This window comes from Elephas maximus, chromosome 15 (genome assembly GCF_024166365.1).
Source record: "Elephas maximus indicus isolate mEleMax1 chromosome 15, mEleMax1 primary haplotype, whole genome shotgun sequence".
In the NCBI taxonomy this organism is placed as follows: domain Eukaryota; kingdom Metazoa; phylum Chordata; class Mammalia; order Proboscidea; family Elephantidae; genus Elephas; species Elephas maximus.
The window spans coordinates 38555904-38575578 of NC_064833.1; the positions used below are offsets into that span (position 1 = coordinate 38555904).

The 19675-nt window shown below is 42.1% G+C and overlaps 1 protein-coding gene across 23 annotated transcripts in view; it reads right to left on the reverse strand.

Moving 5' to 3' along the window:
- Positions 1–2955, reverse strand: part of RIMS2 (regulating synaptic membrane exocytosis 2) — a 647490-nt gene extending 644535 nt beyond the window's left edge. For all 23 annotated transcript variants that reach the window (XM_049853946.1, XM_049853942.1, XM_049853937.1 and 20 more), the window contains exon 1: positions 2780–2955. In XM_049853946.1, coding sequence (XP_049709903.1) covers positions 2780–2955 — 176 coding nt within the window. The remainder of the gene's footprint in view (positions 1–2779) is intronic.
- Positions 2956–19675: the final 16720 nt, after the last annotated feature.

Genomic DNA, 19675 nt, shown 5'->3' on the forward strand with positions numbered 1-19675 from the left:
AAGCCTAGTTTCTTTCTTTTTTCCAATAAAAGTTAAAATGCAAATATAAATTCTAATATTTTCTTTCTGACTCCAATATATCATCTTGTGATGCCCTTGAGTTTGCATACTCCACTTTGCATGAATACTGGATATGAATACTGAAAACTCACAGATCATGCAAAAATACTTTTTATTCAATAGTTTCAATCTCTTCAAACATTAAACGTATTTTTTTAACACAGTTAAGAGGCAGTAGACATGAATTTGAATCTCAGTTTATTTTTCTCTGCCCATGACCTTCTCTAAGAATCAATGTTAACATGCAACACATTATTTAATACCCAATATTAATAACATATTATTTGCTGTTAGTAAACTTTCAAATTCTTCAAAACTATGTCCGTATTGTAATCTATTATAAAATCTGTATTCCTTTCCTTGTTTCCCTTGCCTACTCTTATTTTCCTACAAAAGTCAAATGAATTTCAGAGAATGTTTAAAATTGGAATATGAAATATATATATTTTAACTTCTTGTTAAAATTAATAAAAAATAATTCTGAAATTGTGTTGTCCAATTTGACATAAGACCCCTGCCAAAACTAAGTTAGGCAGAAAGGCAAATATTCACTTAAAATAAATCTGAAAAGGTTTGTCATCAATGTAATGTCATAGATTGTAAGAATGTATGTTTAGGAAATGTTTGTTTCTACCTAAACTATGTAAATATGAATGTATAAACATCATGATGTGTATCTGCACAGTATGCAGGTTTACATACAAATACAACATATATACATGTAGCTAGCTGAAAAACTCTTCCACATTTTCCTACTAAAATATACTGTGCATTTTGAGTAATTCATAATTCAATACTCAAAAGTTCATTTAAATATCCATATACTAGAACAGTTGAGGAAAAATATCTATTGCCAATAAAATGTGGGGTACTTTGGAAAGTAGAACAATAAATAGATTTAGAATTAAAGTAGCCAATAAATACTATGATTTTGCATACTATAAAGAAATAACAGCACATCTTACATTTAAATATGTGGATCAAAGAAACACAACTATATTTTTTAGAGCATCATTTTGGCAACACTGATTTGTAGCAATTATAGTAAAAATGTAAATCCAAATATCTAAACATCAAGCTGTAAGTTTCATATCAAAAGCTTGGCATACATAACAAAGTTAAGCAAAGTTAGGAGTGTGCTCAAAAAGCTTTCAGAAATAATGATTTATTCTTCTCTTACTTCCAATGAACTACTTAAATTCCTTAATTTTTTTCATATCCCAAACAGGCATTCAATTCCAGAAATTATCTTAAAGAACTAAGTTTTCTTAACTTCAGTTAATCGGCCAGGAATACATTTGCTTTCTTAGCCCTTCAAGTTTTTGTCAGAAATACTATTTTTCTCTAAGATCTATATATATTTGGTATGTTTATTGTCATAAATTATTTTGAGTAGTAATTTTCATTAAAATATGAAATATATATTCAGAAGAGAGAATATACATATAAGAAGAAAGAACTGCTTCTCTGTAAGTGTATTAAAGAATACTGAATGCAAGAACCCGTTCTTAAAATTTAAGTGATTAGAGGTCAGTGTGTTAGTTCCTTCATATAAAGACCCTTCGCTTTCAATTGTGTGTTTCTGTGAAGAATATGGGAAACGTATATTTCAAAACACTGTCTCAGCTTTGCAAAAAAAAAAAAAAAAAAAAAACTGTCCCAGCTTTGGAATGTAAACTGTATAAATTAATCTCTTGGGATAATTCATTTAAATTTTTAAAAATTGAGTTGAATAAAACACAAAGAGGAACATATCTCCTACACAATCTCTTTCACGTAGTAACTGAGAAATCAAATAGGCATAAAATATTTAAAGCAAACTCGTAGAAACAAATCTCACTACACTAACAAGGAAAGCAATCTCAAAAGCCACAGGCAACCCTGTCTGGACAGTTCCTGGTGCTGAAGTTACACAGCCGCGAAACCCAAGCCTGCGAGCTACTTTCAGTCCTCTCAGCCTCCGCCAAATCCCGGCCGGCTAGACTGTGAGCACGAACAGTAAAACTTCACAAGGTAGGAAGCATCCCAAACTGCAGCAATGGTAGGAACTGGAGTCTCTTCAGGATTAAACAGATTTACTAGTTGCAAACAGGAAGAGCAGCAGAGTGCAGGGTGTCAGAACCCGCCGAGGGGGAGGGGCTGGAAGATGGCGACGGCCGCACACCCACCCGAGACGCGACTGGGCTTAAGCCCCTCGCCCGCCGCGAAGGGGGGCGTCTCTGCTATTCTCCGCGTTGGGGGCAGAACCACTGTGAGGCGGCGCGGGACGAGCGGCCCCGGCGGCGCCCGCACCCCCCGGCTGGCGCACCTTCGCCGGGTCCGGCCTGGGAGCACCTGTGCACCGCCATATTGGATTCCTTGCCCCAGCCCCTGCCTCCGCGCGGGGGCGGCGAGTAAGGGAGAAGGGACGCGCGGAGCCTGGGCTCAGCCCCAGCCCCGCCGGGGCCTCGGAGCCGAACCCGCCCGCGGGGAGAGCCGGAAGGGCGCCGGGGAACATTCGCCACCCTCACCTCAGCCGGCCTCGGCGCCCTCCCTCCCCGACACGCACCCCCGCGCTCGACACCCAGAAAGCAGCCCCGGCGCCGGCCTCAGCCCTCTTGGCCCCAGCGCCGCCGGCGGGTGGGGAGGGCGGCGATCCGGGGCGCGCCGGCGGCCGCGGGGCAGCGGCCGAGGGGTGGAGGGCAAGGGGCAAGGCGGGAAGATGGAGCCGGGTCCTTACTTGAGCACGGACTGCTCCTTCTCCTCTTCTTTCTTCTGCCGATCCATGACGGCCAGGATGATTTTCCTCTCCTCCTCCGTGAGGTGGCTGAGGTCGGGCATCTCCGGCTGCAGAGGCGGCTGAGAGGCCGCCGGGGTAGGAGCCGGGCGGCCCCGGAGCCCGGCAGGAGCCGACATGTTTGGTGGAGCCGAACCACCCTAGGGAAACAGGGAGGCAACTCCACTGGCTGGAGCGGCGGCAGCACCGGAGCGGGCGGCTGGGGCAGCCTCCGGCGCCGGGACAAATACATACAAATCAATGGCCTTCAATCTGAGGCGACAGCCCCCCTCCGTCAAGACAGAAAGAGCAGGGGGAGGGGAAGACGCCTGCGGGGGGAGGGGGCTGGGGCGTGCGCTCCGGGAAATGTTTCTTCTTCCCGCGGGCGAAGGGCTGGCAAGTGAGCTGCACGGAATCGAGGAGCAGGAGGCCGGGCCCGGACGCGAAGTGCGCGAGGCGGCGGGGGAGGGCGGTGGAGTAAGGTGGTGGGAACGGCTGAGGGTGGGGTGACTGGAGGGAGCGGTGGGAGGGCGGCGCGCCGGTCGGGCCAGAGTGTGTCCTGCCGCTGCGGGGGGGCGCACCCGCCGCCTGGGGGGAGGGGTGACGGCGAACCAGCCCCCGAGGGGAGTCCCAGGAACCGGCTCCGGACGCCGAAGGCTGCGTCCCACGGGCCCGAGGGGCGCCGAGGCGGGAGCCCGGGGGGAGTGAGGAGGCAGGGATGAATTTCCCGGAGAAGCTGCTCCGGCGTCCCGCCGGTTGGCGCGTCACAGGGCTCCCCGGCGTCGCGGAGACCCGACCCCTTGAGAAGCGAAGGGGAGAAGGCCGCGGGGCCGGAGACTGCGGGCGGAGACCCCCGGGCTAGAGAGGGGAAGCGAAAGCGGAGGAGGAGGAATGATAGGGGCTATAGGCGGAGAGTCCGAGAGTCAGGGCCGCTTGGCTGCGGCGCCCGCCCGGATCCGAGCGAGCTCCGACGCGTAGCAGGGCCAGGTGCCGACCCCTCCTCATCACGCGCCCGCCGGGGGTCTCAGCCGCCGCCGCCGCCGCCCCTTGGGTCCTTGGAGTCGGCGCGGAAGGCCAGCACCCTGCGCCGCCGCCGCCGCTCGGTGCCGCCGCCCGCGCCTCCTCCGCCCCTTCGCCTCCGGGGCTCCTCCCGCGCGGGCCGCGTCACCTCCCCAGGCCCGGGCACGGCGGGCGGCGGCCACCCCCTCCCGAACGCGACCTGTGGGCTGGTGCTGGGCGGAGAGAGGCGGAGGGGAAGAGTCTGAGTGGGCTCCCGAGTTCGGAGCCCGGGATGTGGAGAATGTGAACGTGTGGAGGGCGCACGAGGAGTCGTGAGTGGGAGGGAAGAGTGTGGGGGAGAAGGCAGGTACTCCTGGGGTGTCAGGTTCGGAGGTGAAAGAGTGTGAGCTGGGGACGGGGAGGCACCCGAGGTGTCGGAGGGTGAGGGGAGAGTGTGAAGACGTGGGGCGCCCAAGGTTTTGGGGCTGGGGTCCTGGAAGGAGGGAGGGCCTGATCGAGTTAGATGGGGGCGCCCGGGGTGTCAGGGATGGGAGCGCCAGGAACTGGGAAGAGCGTGAGGGGGTAACCTGAGGGGAGGGAGTGTGTGAACAAGTGGTTAGCAGAGGTGCTGTTGCGGCTCCGGGCAGGGTGGGCGGATGATGGGTGAGGAAGTTCTGGAAAACAGGGCTAGAGGGATCAGAATACGCGGAGAGGTTGTAGGAGAGCGTGGAGAAGTGGGGAGGTGAGATTGGAGGTGTCAAGGTCTGTCTAGCAGGAGTGTGAGGATGAGGACGCCACGGTGGGTGGGGGTGGGCTATGAAGGAAAAAGGGCTAAGGACCACCCGGGCGAGGGTGAGCCAGCGCTTGGGCCAAGGGCACTCAACCTAGTCTAAAGAAGAAGTAGAGAAGCAGGGAGATCAGGTTAGAGTCGGAGTCTGATTTTTTGAAGCACGGAGATGGGCTGGGTGAAAAGGGGACGGAAAAAGAAAAAAAACGTTGCTATTGAGCCGATTCCGACTCGTAGCAACCCTGTCGGACAAATTAGAACTGCCCCATAGGGTTTCCAAGGAGCAGCTGGTGGATTCGAACTGCTGACGTTTTTGGTTAGCAGCCGATCGCTTAACCACTGCGCCACAAGGGCTCCGAGCATAGATGAAAAACCAGCCCTGGAACTGCTGTGACCGCCACCGCCTCTGCTCTCCGCAGGGCTGAGCGCCACCCTGACAACCCTCCCTGTGGTGGCGGGGCAGCGGTGAGATGAGGCCAGGCGAGGTAGGGGTAAGTCACCAGGGACCACCCCCTCTTCTGGGCGCTTGCTGCCAGCCCTGGGAATAGCGGCATGTCGGGTGTGTGTGTGTGTATGTGTGTACTTGTGCGTATGTACATATGTGTATACACACCGCTACCCCACCTCCCACATGCACAGTGTTCAGTGCCAGGCCAGATTATGGTATGAAGAGTAGTATAAAACCTCTGGGGTTTGTATCGTATTTACTTTCTTGGTGTGTAGTAAGCTCTTTCTCTCCTCCTTCTGTCCCAAGGTACTATCTGACTAGCTCTCAATTTAAGAGAGCTGGGGGACAGACAAAGCAGCTGTAGAAGTCTCTTGTCATTTCTAAGCTTAAATTTCTATTTTCGTTTTCTCCTACACCTTGTAATTGGGAAGAGGAAGGAGGGGAAAGTTTACTTAAGTGCAATTTTTAGTATTTATTTTTATTAGTCACCTGCTTCAAACCAAATTCTCATACTCCAAATAGCTCGGTTTTCATCTCTTTGGAGCTGAGCAAACCAGATGAGGTCATACAAATTCCAATTTATTTAATTTTGTTTTAGAGTTAGAGAATTTTTATAAATCTCTTATACAACCTTGTCATGCTGTGGGAAATTGAGGACCAAGATCAGCCAGTAGTAAATGGCAAAGCTAGGAACTAGAACCTGGATACTTTTACTCCAAGTTGAAACCATGGTGGTTTTCAACCCTGGCTACACATTAAAATTACATGGGTATTTTTTAAAATACCATCTGGGACCAACCCTGGATCAAATGAATAAATCTCTGGGGTTCGGACCCTGCCAGTAGGTATATTTTGAAAGCTCCACAAGTGACAAATGTATAGCAAAGGTTAAGAACTGCACTGTGCATTGCCACACACAGAAGTTGAGAAAAATCACAACTGAGAAGAGGAAAACAAACAAAAAGAACACTTTTAGAGAGAAGTAAATTTTTCTACCAAAATTGAAATGTATTATCCAATGCTATCCACAATTTTCTCTCACATGGAATGAGAGGTACCAGCAAATACACATATCTATGACTTTATCCTTGGAAACCCTAAGTGTCACTAAAATACGCTAAGTGCTCCTTTAGAAGAGAGAACAGAGCTAGAAATAATCAAAAGGATGGGTGGAACACTCTACCTCATTCAACTATTTCTGGGCCAGATTTGAAAAAGTAACACCACCCCCCACCCTCAGCCAACTATCAACCCAAGCAGAGCCAGAATCCGGAATACACACATATCAAACTGTTATAATAGCTTAGTTATTTTGAGTACATAAAATGTGAACTTAAAAGTGATTGTCCAAGACTGTGTTGGCATCTCCTGTCTGGAGGGGAGATAGGAGGGTAGAGAGGGTTAGAAACTGGCAAAATTGTCATGAAAGGAGAGACTGGAAGGAGGGAGCGGGCGGACTCATTAGGGGGTGAGTAAGTGGGAGTATGAAGTAAGGTGTATATAAGCTTATATGTGACAGACTGACTTGATTTGTAAACTTTCACTTAAAGCACAATAAAAATTATTAAAAAAAAAAAAAGTAATTGTCCGTATTGGATGATTTGGGCTTCCTTTACAGTAGTGGGTCACCTCCTGGGCCCTGCACCATTTTTCTGCCAGTGACATAGCATGCTGGGTGCTTGCAGTTGTGTCTCCCTGCATCCCCACTGCCTCTCACCTGCCTGGACACAGTGCCAGCATATGAAATACAATACGCATGAGCTGGAATCATTGGGACAGCAGACCTCTTACAGACAGCAGCAGAAGTGAATGGGCTTACTGTGTTTCTTCTTAACAGCCTTTCTGCAACTAGATGTGTTTTTCCTATTGAAGGGAATCCTTAGAAGTTAAAGTGTCTTAAAATCATCATCCACCTTGATCCACACTTTTTCGAAGTAAAACCTTAGAAGTTAAAGTGTCTTAAAATCATCCACCTTGATCCACACCTTTTCGAAGTAAAAATTTGTCACAGTATTTATATATCATATAGATGAAATCTATATCACATAGCCCATTACTATTGAGTCTATTCCAACTCATAGAGTGACCCTATAGGACAGATTAGAACCAACTCATAGGGTTTCCAAAGTTGTGATCTTTATGGAAACAGACCACCACATCTCTTTCCCTTGGAGCAGCTGGTGGGTTTGAACCGCCAACCTTTTGATTAGCAGCTGAGCACTTTACTACTGTGCCACCAGGGCTCCTTATGTATCACACAGAATTTTTAAGAGGGCTATTTTTCAAAGCAGCCACCCAATTTAGCATAAGATTCCTATGCTGAAAACTAAAGAAAATAAAATACCTTCAAAAGACGTCTATCTATGACATGACTCTTAGAGGTATTTTCTTTGTTCTGGTTTACTGTTTTAACATGTTTGTCACATATCACTGTAGTCTGTATGGCATTATATTTCACGCGGGCACGTCCCTCAAGTGTATGAACACATCTGAAGTTCAGCTAAAACTGTAATATTCTTGCTTAATTTTAGAAGTAACTTACCATCTTGGTCACTGAGTTCTCTTTAAAGGTCACAAACTAATCCCAAAATGCAAGTCCTTTCTGACTTCTTCTAGGCCAATGAAGCCTGTGGGTCTATATGTTCATTTTTACATATGAATAAGGGCTATTTACTTGTAATCTACTAAATAAGTTACTAGGAGATATGCCTAAACTAAAGTAATAAACTACAATTATCACTAGAATTTACTGAAGACTCATTCAGTACTCTGCTAAGAAATCTGGCTGTCAGTGCTTGGAATTGTGGCAACTCTCGTACTACACATACTTGGATGGTTGGCATTTCTACAGTTTCTAACAGGTTTCCCTGCTTCTACCCTTGTGGCTCTGAGTCTTTTCTCAACACAGCAAAAAGAGTAATCTTCATAAACGTTACATTATATCACTCCACTGGTCAAAACCCTGCAGTGGTTCCCCATTTTACTCAGAATAAGCACTAAACTCCTAAAGTAGCTTACAGGTCCCACATGATCTCTCTGACTCCTCTCCTACTACTTCCTTTTAGGCTTTCCTCTAGCTGTTCTGTCTGCCTGGAACGCACTTCACCAAGAAATTCACTTGGTTAACTCCCTCATCTTCAAATCTTTGTTCAGTTGTCCATTCTATTTAATACTCCAACCTGCCATCCCCTTCCCTGATCACTCCAATTTCATTTACTTTACCCTACTTTTTCTTTTTTTCATAACACTTACTCTCTCTGACGACTGTATTTTCACTCCAAGTTGATCATTAATCATCAACTTCCCTTAACTAAAATATAAGCACAGGACAGAGCAGGAATTTTACTAATGTATCCCAGGCAGCTAGAACAGTGTGTGGTGTTCCAATAAATTTTTGTTGAATGAAATTCTGGTTAGCAGCTTTGTCATTGTTAGCTTAAGCTGAGCAGGGGAAAGGGAAATGGTGTCCTCGAAAGAGAAAAATGGACACAAAGAAGTCAAGGTATACAGTTCCTTTAGGATTCAGCTCCTGCCTATCTCTCTAGCATCATCTCCAACACTACCTGCATGTACACCCCTCTCTTCTGCCATAATAGTCTACTTGCAATTTACTGAATATAAAGCTTCTCATTTCTGTGACTTTCTTTTCCTTCAGCTTGGATCTTTTTTTCTACTCCCTCTTCTATAACCTTCTCCTCAGTCTGATTAGCATCTTTGTCTTCTGCACCATATGCACATCCCTTCCTTTCTACTCCTTCCGCCTGTATTGCCCAGGCTCTCTCAGCAAACCTTACTCATAGATAGCACTTGCCATTCTGTGTTAGATTCATTTATTTCCTTGTCTGTTTTCCCAACAGGAATATGGATTCTTTAGCAGCAAGCAATGTGCCTTTCACTCCAGTTTCCCCAGGACCTAGCAGAGTGGCTCAGACATGATAGCAGCTCAATAAATATTTTCTGAACAATTAAATGAGCAGACACAAAATAATGAGAAAAGTCACTGTTATTGGAGTATAAAGGGAAGACTGGTATTGGAGTATAAAAGGAGGAAGGCAGAGAGTTGTAACAAAAGAAAAAGCTGGAAAAATAGATTGTAGCAAGATTATGCTACAACATTATATGCTATGCTGAATAATTTCAATTTATAGTCATCAGACAGGCACTGGAGGTCTTTTAGCCAGAAAGTGAACGTGATCAGCTTTGATTTCCAAGAAGATATCCTGCCTTCATTTCCTCATCCATGTTCAAAAACATATGCTCACACAATTCCTGAAAGGATACAGGTGCACAGTGGTTTACGCTTCGAGACACAAATAGAACTTTTTACTCACTGTTTTCAGAGTTTATTTTTGTGGCTATTCTGCAACAGTAGATTATAACAGCATGATAATGAGGCCAAGGTCATGGTTTAAATCCCTGAGTGAATCAGTCAGTACACAGCTGACTATTAATCTTTGCCAGTTGTCACATGACAATATATTATTTCTTGACCAGGAACTAGGTAGAAGAATATGACTGGTTCATCAAAAGTTAATCACCATTATTGGAGAAGCAACTCAAAGTGCATGGCTGTTAGTTACGGGACCATAGTGTCATTTTATTAAATTAAAATAGCAGTATTATATTAGAGGTAACCAAAGATCACAGCATCAGAGAAAGAATACATTGTTTGTTCCTGGAAAAGAAGCTAGAGATTAGTACAGTTGACTTATCAGGATTCCAGGCCAAGAAGTAATGAAAAATGTAGTGGATGCTAGTGTAGATACGCTTTATTAATTACTTTTTGTGTACTTAGCAATATAAGCAGTTATTTCTTAATATGTCATAAAATCCACAGAGCCATTTATATTAAAAGGACCTGAGAAATCATACACTAATCATCCTTCATTTACAGCATTATAAAAGTTATTTCTATTTTTGTTCTCTCCCAGCAATCAACAACCACATCTGTAAAATGAAATAGGACAATGTTAGAGGTTGGGACATTTGGGCTTAACTTTTTTTTAATGTTACTGTTTCCTTAATTATAACTTCACAGTAGTTACAATTCTGACCACTTACAGAAACTTAAAAAAAAAAAAGGTTAATTGTATGAGATCAGAAACAAAAATCCCCTAATAAACAAATGAATCTAGGCATTAAAAATCAATTAAATATCATCAGCTGTTAACATCATAAAATGTAGTCAAGAAGACATTACATGCTTTCTGATGGAAGAACATAAGACCACCTATGAAAATGTCCTACCCAAAATAAAATAAAACTCAAATTGGAACAGCTTCTTTACTAACCAATTCGCAGGAAATACAGAGGAGAGTGGAACATATTAAACTCCACTTTGGGCCTGCAATCATATGGAACACTACAGAACATTTTAGAGGCCCAGTTTTTTCTGGATATATATTGCAAGGGGAAAAATAAGTTTAAATGAGACTTAAAAGACGTCAATCAGGTGCAATTTGTAGACCTCAGCTGGACCCTGATTTAAAAACAAAAAAGAGACTGGAAAAAATTTTTATAAGACAAATAAAAATTTGGATAGTGACTGGATATTTGATGATAATAAGGAATTGTTCTTTTTAGGTTAATAATGATTGTGTGGTTATGTTAAAAAAATTCTTGGTGATGCATATGAAATATCTGTGGATGAAATGATGTGCTATCAGGAATTTGCTTTAAAACAATATGGATGGGGATGTTAATCGGACAGGATTGGCCGTGGGTGATAGTGACTGGGGCTGGATGATGAGTACATGGGTTTCCTCTATTTTCATATATGTTTACAATTCTTCATAATAAAAATGTTTTAAAAGAGAATGAGAGCAATTGAATACTAGTCACTAAGTTCCACTCTAGCTGTCTGTCATTAAGCTAGGAAATCGACAAACTCAGATAACTCTTTATCAAGCACTCATTGTTTGACAGGTACTATGTTAGATGCTTAAGCATTTTTTACCACCTTCTCACACCATCCTAAGAAGAGTTAGTATTGTTCCATTTTACAGATAAGAAAACAGGCTCAGAGAAATTACGTGATTCAACCGAAGAAAGTGATTGAATTTCAGGGCCAATTTTCACATCTAGGTCTCGTAGCTCCCTGTCCAATATTCACTCCACTACACACAATTGTTTAGTATGGTTGTATGTATATATTCTGTTTCCCGGACTAAAATCTAACTTCCCTAATGATGACAGCCACTTTTAATGTAATGTCTGACATATAATAGGCATCGTAAAGTAGTCATATTTAACCCAACAGTGACCCCCGTTATGGACTGAATTGCATCCTCCCACAAAATATATTGGAATCCTAACACCTGTACCTGTGAAATGTGACTCTGTTTGGAAATAAGGTTTTTCTTTCATTATGTTAATGGGGTCATATCAGAGTAGGGTGGGTCCTAAATCTAATCCTTTCTGAATGGTGTCTTATAAAAATGGAAAAGACAGACATGGAGAGCAACACAAAAAGGGAAAAGACATGCCATGTGACAAGGCAGGCAGATGCTTCTACAAGCCCCAGAACACAAAGGACTACACTACACTACTTCTACAAGCCCGGGAACACAAAGGACTATACTACACTACTTCTACAAGCCTGGGGACACAAAGGACTACACTACACTACTTCCACAAGCCTGGGGACACAAAGGACTGCGCTACACTACTTCTACAAGCCTGGGAACACAAAGGACTACACTACACTACTTCCACGAGCCCGGGAACACAAAGGACTACACTACACTACTTCTACAAGCCTGGGAACACAAAGCAGTTACTAGATGCTGAAAGAGACAAAGAAGGACCTCCCCTAGAACCGACACCCTGAATTTGGACTTCTAGGAATCGACTTGACGGCACTGGTTACTGGGTTAGACTTTGAGAAAATAAATTACTGTTCTTTGAAGTCACCCACTTTGTGGTATTTTTGTTACGGCAACGCTTGGTAACTAAGACACTCCCAAATAACTGTCATACGTAAAATTTAATGCGTTGATCACATGTAATTATTAATTACAACACCTTTCACTCCCAAAAATATCTGAGTTTGCACATCAAATTGTATGGTCATGCTATACTTAGTATACAGGAAACCCTGGTGGTGTAGTGGTTAAGTGCTATGGCTGCTAACCAAAGGGCTGGCAGTTCAAACTTGGAAACTCTATGGGGCAGTTCTACTCTGTCCTATTGGGTCAGTATAACGATGGCACTGGGTTTGGTTTTTGGTTTTTATACTTAGTATAAAGTAAATTAGGGTCAGATGCACAATATATGTATTGGGTATAGAAAATCTGTAAAATTCAAAAGTGTGTTCTTAGAGTAAAGATCTATATCATACCCATCTTTGTCATTATCATACTACTATGTTATACATTTGCTATACATTCAAAAAATGTTGATTGAAATTATTTAAAGCTCTGAAATCCTTTTTAGAAAAGAGTAAATCACTCTGATTAGATCATATTCTCCCCTAGGACAAGATTTTTACCCCAGTTGGAATCCAGAAATAACTAATAGAAATCACAAGAATACCAAGCCCATATTCTAATGAAGATTTGTGGCAAAAAATTAATCCAATTGCCTGAGGATTTGTAAGACAAGCACAATAATTGACATAAAAGCCATCAACATAGACCTGAAATGCAGTACAAGAAGATAAAGAGTAATCCTCCTAAAACATTAGCAAGTTTCCAACTGTCAGAAAAGATAACAGTCTTTTATTTGAGAGCATGTATGAAATCATTGTAGAAGTCTTAGTCAAGATCTAAGTGCTCAGGAGTAGCCTGAAATCCAAGATTTCCCACAAAATTGTGGCTTTCTGAGGCAGAGGATGGGTTTATTTTCCACAATGCGACTGGCTGCTCTGTACCTCAAATGTCTCGCCTGCCTATGAGGATTGCTTTAGTCTTATCTAGATGGTGTCTGATCCAACTGCTTTCATCTGTGTCCCTTACTCTGCCAGACACTGTGAAATTCAGGAAACTGCATCCTAGATCTGATGAAAGGAGATGCAAAGCTTTACTATCAGCTGTGTGTTGATGGTAGTGCATCCCTACCTAATTACTTCACTATCTTTCTGATTAGTGTAGCATAACACTAAACTGAAAGGGAGATAGAAAAGAGCCCCGTCATTTCCCACACGGGAAAGGTGAAGAAAGGATTAGCAGAAGGAATCAAAAATAACACAAATTTATTAGTGTTTATTTTCCTCCTCAAGGAAATTTTAATTCATCCCAATATCAACAAAAGAAAAATAAGTTTATTGTGTTTGTTGGCTGGATATGTTATAGAGTGACTAGTACACACAAAGAAAATGTTACCATGGCAATAATTTTGGAAAAGTCATTCAACTTTGAGGGCTTTAGTTTTTCCCTTGTAAAATAAAAGTCCCCGACAAGGTGATCAGTAAGATTTTTTATACATTTCAAGTGTAATGACTCTATGAAATACTATCATTATCTTATAGTCAATTCTGAAACTCCGTTTGTCCAGCAAGCATGTATTGAGAACTATTGAGAAAAACATAGCTGTATAAGAAACAGTGTGTACCCTCAAAAAGTTCACAGTCTACTATGAGAGATACACAAATAATTATAATCCCTTGTGGTACATGCTGTAAGAGAGGTATCTGTAACATTGCGTGAGAGCACAAAGAGGATATACTTAACTCTGGTAAAGAACCATAGAAAGAAAAGTTTCAGTTGGGTGTTAGGAAACAGGATATAAGGTTATTTAAGCAGAGGAACAAAGATTGATACACAAAATTGCAAATAATTTTTTCGCATGACTTGGAGTATAGGTTTTAAGAGGTTGGGAAAGGGCAGTAGCTGGAGATGAAGCTGGAAACTGAGCTGGACCAGATCATGAAGAAACTCTATGGGATGCTGAGTTTGTAACGTATTCTGGAACAGTGTTTCTCAAACTGGAATGTGCATAAAAATCACCTTTGTAGATCGCATTAAAATGCAGATTCTGATTCATTTTGTTTGAGTGGGGCATGAGATTCTGCTTTCTAATGTGCTCCAAGTGATGCCAGTACCAGTAGTCCAAAACCCACTGCCGTCGAGTCTGACTCATAGTAACCACATAGGGTTTCCAAGGCTATACATCTCTGTAGAAGCAGACTGCCACATCTGTCTCCCATGGAGCTGCTGGTGGTTTCAAACCACTGAACTTTTGGTTAGCAGTTGATCACTTTAACCAGTGTACCACCAAGGCTACCACATTTTGAGTGAGAAGTTTATTCTAAGTAAGAAAGTTATGTGATATAAGATTGTTTTTAGGAAAGTCATTGTCTTGATTCTTTATTTCTTTTAAAATAGATTCTTCTGGTAACATATCTTAAGATTTTGTTTTTTTAATATGACAATTAATGAGAAAATTTGAAAATTATATTGTTTCAATATATTTTCAATATAGTGAGGAGATCTTGGCAAGCTCAATAACATAATCTTCCTTTGAGAAACAACACCAAGGTTTGGAAATCCCAGAAGACATCTCAAGATCATAACACCCCTGAGGAAATGAGCTCATTTGTAAATAAGTCTGTGAGAATAACAGACGCACCACCTATAGTTAAACAATGGATAAATAAGCTCAATTTTAAAGGCTTGTGCAATTTCAGTGAGTAGTTTAGTTGAGAGAAGAACAGAGTACAGAGGTTTAAAAATAAAGTCTATTCTAAGACTTCTCCTGTGACAATAGGGAAAGAATGCTTTACATATTAACAAGGTTTCAGTGATATGTAAAGGAAAATTCAGCACGGACTGGTTTAAACAATAAGGAAATTTATTGATTCACATAACTGGAAAATCCAGACGCAGTGAAGATTTCAGAATTGGTTGATACAGCAGCCAAGTTAAGTTTTATCAAGGACTAGGTTTCATTCTGGATCTGTGCTTTACTGATTTATTTTAACAATGACCCTTTCACTAGCATAATATGGCTGACAAAAACAGTTAGGGCTGCCTGGAGGGGAGATGAGAGGGTGGAGGGGGTTAGAAGCTGGCGAAATGGACACGAAAAGAGAGAGTGGAGGGAGAGAGCGGGCTGTCTCATTAGGGGGAGAGTAACTGGGAATGTGTAGCAAGGTGTATATGGGTTTTTGTGTGAGAGTCTGACTTGATTTGTAAACTTTCACTTAAAGCACAATAAAAATTATAAAAAAAAAAATAGGGCTTTTCTATATTCAGAGCCAGTCTATTCCTAAGTCCATTCAACAGGAGTCCTAAACTGTGCACTTCTGCCTGGAGCGCCTCTCACTCATCCCATGGCCAGGATAGGCCATCCTCTGATGACTTAGGTCTGACTAGGCTGACCCCAGCACTGTAGCAATGGAGCCTGATGGGCTTGGCCCACTAAAATCACATGATTGTTACATAATAATGGAAGGGAAAATAGATGTTGGGGAGATAAGCATAATATTTACTCTGTTAGCAGAAAAAGTCAAAAACGTCAAAAATGAAATGAAACGCATAAATATCGATATCCTAGGCATTTTTTTTTTTTTTTTTTTTTAGGCATTAGTGAGCTGAAATCTTCTGGTATTGGCCATTTTTAATCCAACAATCATATAGTCTACTATGCTGGGAATGACAACTCGAAGAGCAATCGTGTTGCATTCATCGTCAAAAAGAATGTTTCAAGATCTATCCTGAAGTACAACGCTGTCAGTGATAGGATAATATCCATACACCTACAAGGAAGACCACTTAATACGACTATTATTCAAATTTACGCACCAACCACTAGGGCCAAAGATGAAGAAATAGAAGATTTTTATCAGCAGCTGCAGTCTGAAATTGATCGAACATGCAATCAAGATGCATTGATAATTACTAGTGATTGGAACGTGAAAGTTGGAAACAGAGAAGAAGGATCGGTAGTTGGAAAATATGGGCCTTGGTGATAGAAACAATGCCGGAGATTGAATGATAGAATTTTGCAAGACCAACGACTTCTTCATTGCAAATACCTTCTTTCACCAACATAAACAGCGACTATACACATGGACCTCGCCAGATGGAACACACAGAAATCAAATTGACTACATCTGTGGAAAGAGACAATGGAAAAGCTCAATATCATCAGTCAGAACAAGGCCAGGGGCCAACTGTGGAACGGACCATCAATTACTCATATGAAAGTTCAAGCTGAAACTGAAGAAAGTCAGAGCAAGTCCATGAGAGCCAAAATATGACCCTGAGTATATCCCATCTGAATTTAGAGACCATCTCTAGATTTGACACATTGAACACTAGTGACCGAAGACCAGACGAGTTGTGGAATGACATCAAGGACATCATCCATGAAGAAAGCAAGAGGTCACTGAAAAGACAGGAAAGAAAGAAAAGACCAAGGTGGATGTCAGAGGAGACTCTGAAACTTGCTCTTGAGCGTCAAGCAGCTAAAGCAAAAGGAAGAATTGCTGAAGTAAAAGAACTGAACAGAAGATTTCAAAGGGCCTCTTGAGAAGACAAAATAAAGTATTATAATGACATGTGCAAAGAGCTGGAGATGGAAAACCAAAACGGAAGAACACGCTTGGCGTTTCTCAAGCTGAAAGAACTGAAGAAAAAATTCAAGCCTCGAGTTGCGATAGTGAAGGATTCCATGGGGAAAATATTAAATGACGCAGGAAGCATCAAAAGAAGATGGAAAGAATACACAGAGTCATTATACCAAAAAGAATTAGTCGATATTCAACCGTTTCAAGAGGTGGCATATGATCACGAACTGATGGTACTGAAGGAACAAGTCCAAGGTGCTCTGAAGGCATTGGCGAAAAACAAGGCTCCAGGAATTGATGGAATATCAATTGAGATGTTTCAACAAAGAGATGCAGCGCTGGAGGTGCTCACTCGTCTATGCAAAGAGATACGGAAGACAGCTTCCTGGCCAACTGATTGGAAGAGATCCACATTTATGCCTATTCCCAAGAAATGTGATCCAACCAAATGTGGAAATTATAGAACAATATCATTCATATCACAAGCAAGCAAAATTCTGCTAAAGATCATTCAAAAACGGCTGCAGCAGTAGATCAACAGGGAACTGGAAGAAATTCAAGCCAAATTTAGAAGAGTACATGGAACCAGGGATATCATTGCTGATGTCAGATGGATCCTGGCTGAAAGCAGAGAATACCAGAAGGATGTTTACCTGTGTTTTATTGATTATGCAAAGGCATTTGGCTGCGTGGATCATAACAAACTATGGATAACACTGCAAAGAATGGGAATTCCAAAACACTTAATTGTGCTCATGAGGAACCTTTACATAGATCAAGAGGCAGTTGTTCGGACAGAACAAGGGGATACTGATTGGTTTAAAGTCGGGAAAGGTGTGCGTCAGGGTTGTATTCTTTCACCATACCTATTTAATCTGTATGCTGAACAAATAATACGAGAAGCTGGACTATATGAAGAAGAATGGGGTATCAAGATTGGAGGAAGACTCATTAACTACCTGCATTATGCAGATGACACAACCTTGCTTGCTGAAAGTGAAGAGGACTTGAAGCACTTACTAATGAAAATCAAAGACCACAGCCTTCAGTATGGATTACACCTCAACATAAAAAAAAAAAAAATTTTAACATAAAGAAAACAAAAATCCTCACAACTGGACCAATGAGCAACATCATGATAAACAGAGAAAAGATTGAAGTTGTAAAGGATTTCATTCTACTTGGATCCACAATCAACATCCATGGAAGAGGCAGTCAAGAAATCAAAAGACACATTGCATTGGGCAAATCTGCTGCAAAGGACCTCTTCAAAGTATTGAAGAGCAAAGATGTCACCCTGAAGACTAAGGTGTGCCTGACCCAAGCCATGGTATTTTCAATTGCATCATATGCATGTGAAAGCTGGACAATGAAGAAGGAAGACCGAAGAAGAGTTGACGCCTTTGAACTGTGGTGTTGGCGAAGAATATTGAATGTACCATGGACTGCCAGAAGAACGAACAAATCGGTCTTAGAAGAATTACAACCAGAATGCTCCTTAGAAGCAAGGATGGCGAGACTGTGTTTTACATACTTTGGACATGTTGTCAGGAGGGATCAGTCCCTGGAGAAGGACATCATGCTTGGCAGAGTACAGGGTCAGCGGAAAAGAGGAAGACCCTCAATGAGGTGGTTTGACACAGTGGCTACAACAATGAGCTCAAGCATAACAACGATTTTAAGGATGGCGCAGGACCAGGCAGTGTTTCGTTCTGCTGTGCATAGGGTCGCTATGCGTCAGAACCGACTCGATGGCACCTAACAACAACAACAACAAGCAGAAAAACAATATTGACTTTTCCTTAATCTTCATTTGTGTCAACTTATTTTTGAAATTTTTACATTCTAAGTTATTTCTTTCATGATAAGAAAATATACTGTGAAATGTAAAAGTGAGTAAATGTTGTTCGTTTCAGACTCACAGAAAAAAATCACGTTAGAAAGAGCATAAGGAACGTTCCACCATTTCAGGAGGTAGCATGTGATCAGGGAATGATGGTACTGAAGAAGAAGTCCAAGCTGCTCTGAAGGCATTGGCAAAAAGTAAGGCTCCAGTAATTGATGGAATATCAGCTGAGATGTTTCAACAAACGAATGCAGCACTGGAAATACTCACTCGTCTATGCCAAGAAATTTGGAAGAGAATTACCTGGCCAACCAACTAGAAGAGGTCCATATTTATGCCTATTCCCAAGAAACGCGATCCAACCAAATGCAGAAATTATCAAACAATATCATTAGTATCTCACGCAAGTAAAATTTTGCTGAAGATCATTCAAAAGTGGCTGCAGCAGTATATCAACAGAGAACTGCCAGAAATTCAAGCTGGATTCAGAAGAGGATGTGGAACCAGAGATATCATTGTCAGATGGGTCCTGACTGAAAGCAGAGAATACTAGAAAGATGTTCACCTGTGTTTTATTGACTATGCAAAGGCATTTGGCTGTGGATCATAACAAATTATTAATAACATTGCAAAGAATGGGAATTCCAGAAAACTTAATTGTGCTCATGAGAAACCTGTACTTAGACCTAGAGGCAGCTGTTTAAACAGAACAAAGGGATACTGTGTGGTTTAAAGTCAGGAAAGGTGTGGGTCAGGGTTGTATCCTTTCACCCTACCTATTCAATCTGTATGCTGAGCAAATAATTCAAGAAGCTGGGCTCTATGAAGAACAGGGCATCAGGATTGGAGGAAGACTCATTAACAATCTGTGCTATGTAGATGACACAATCTTGCTTGCTGAAAGGAAAAAAGACTTTAAGCACTTACTAAAAAGATCAAAGACCACAGCCTTCTGTATGGATTATACCTCAGCACAAAGAAAACAAAAATCCTCACAACTGGACCAATAAGCAACATCATGATAAATGGAGAAAAGGTTGAAATTTCAAGGATTTCATTTTACTTGGATCCACAACCAACACCCATGGAAGCAGCAATCAGGAAATCAAAAGACACATTGCACTATGCAAATCTTCTGCAGAAGACTTCTTAAAGTGTTAAAAAGGAAAGATGTCACTTTGAGGATTCAGGTGCGCCTGACCCAAGCCATGGTATTTTCAGTCACCTCATATATGTATGCAAAAGTTAGACAATGAATAAGGAAGACCAAA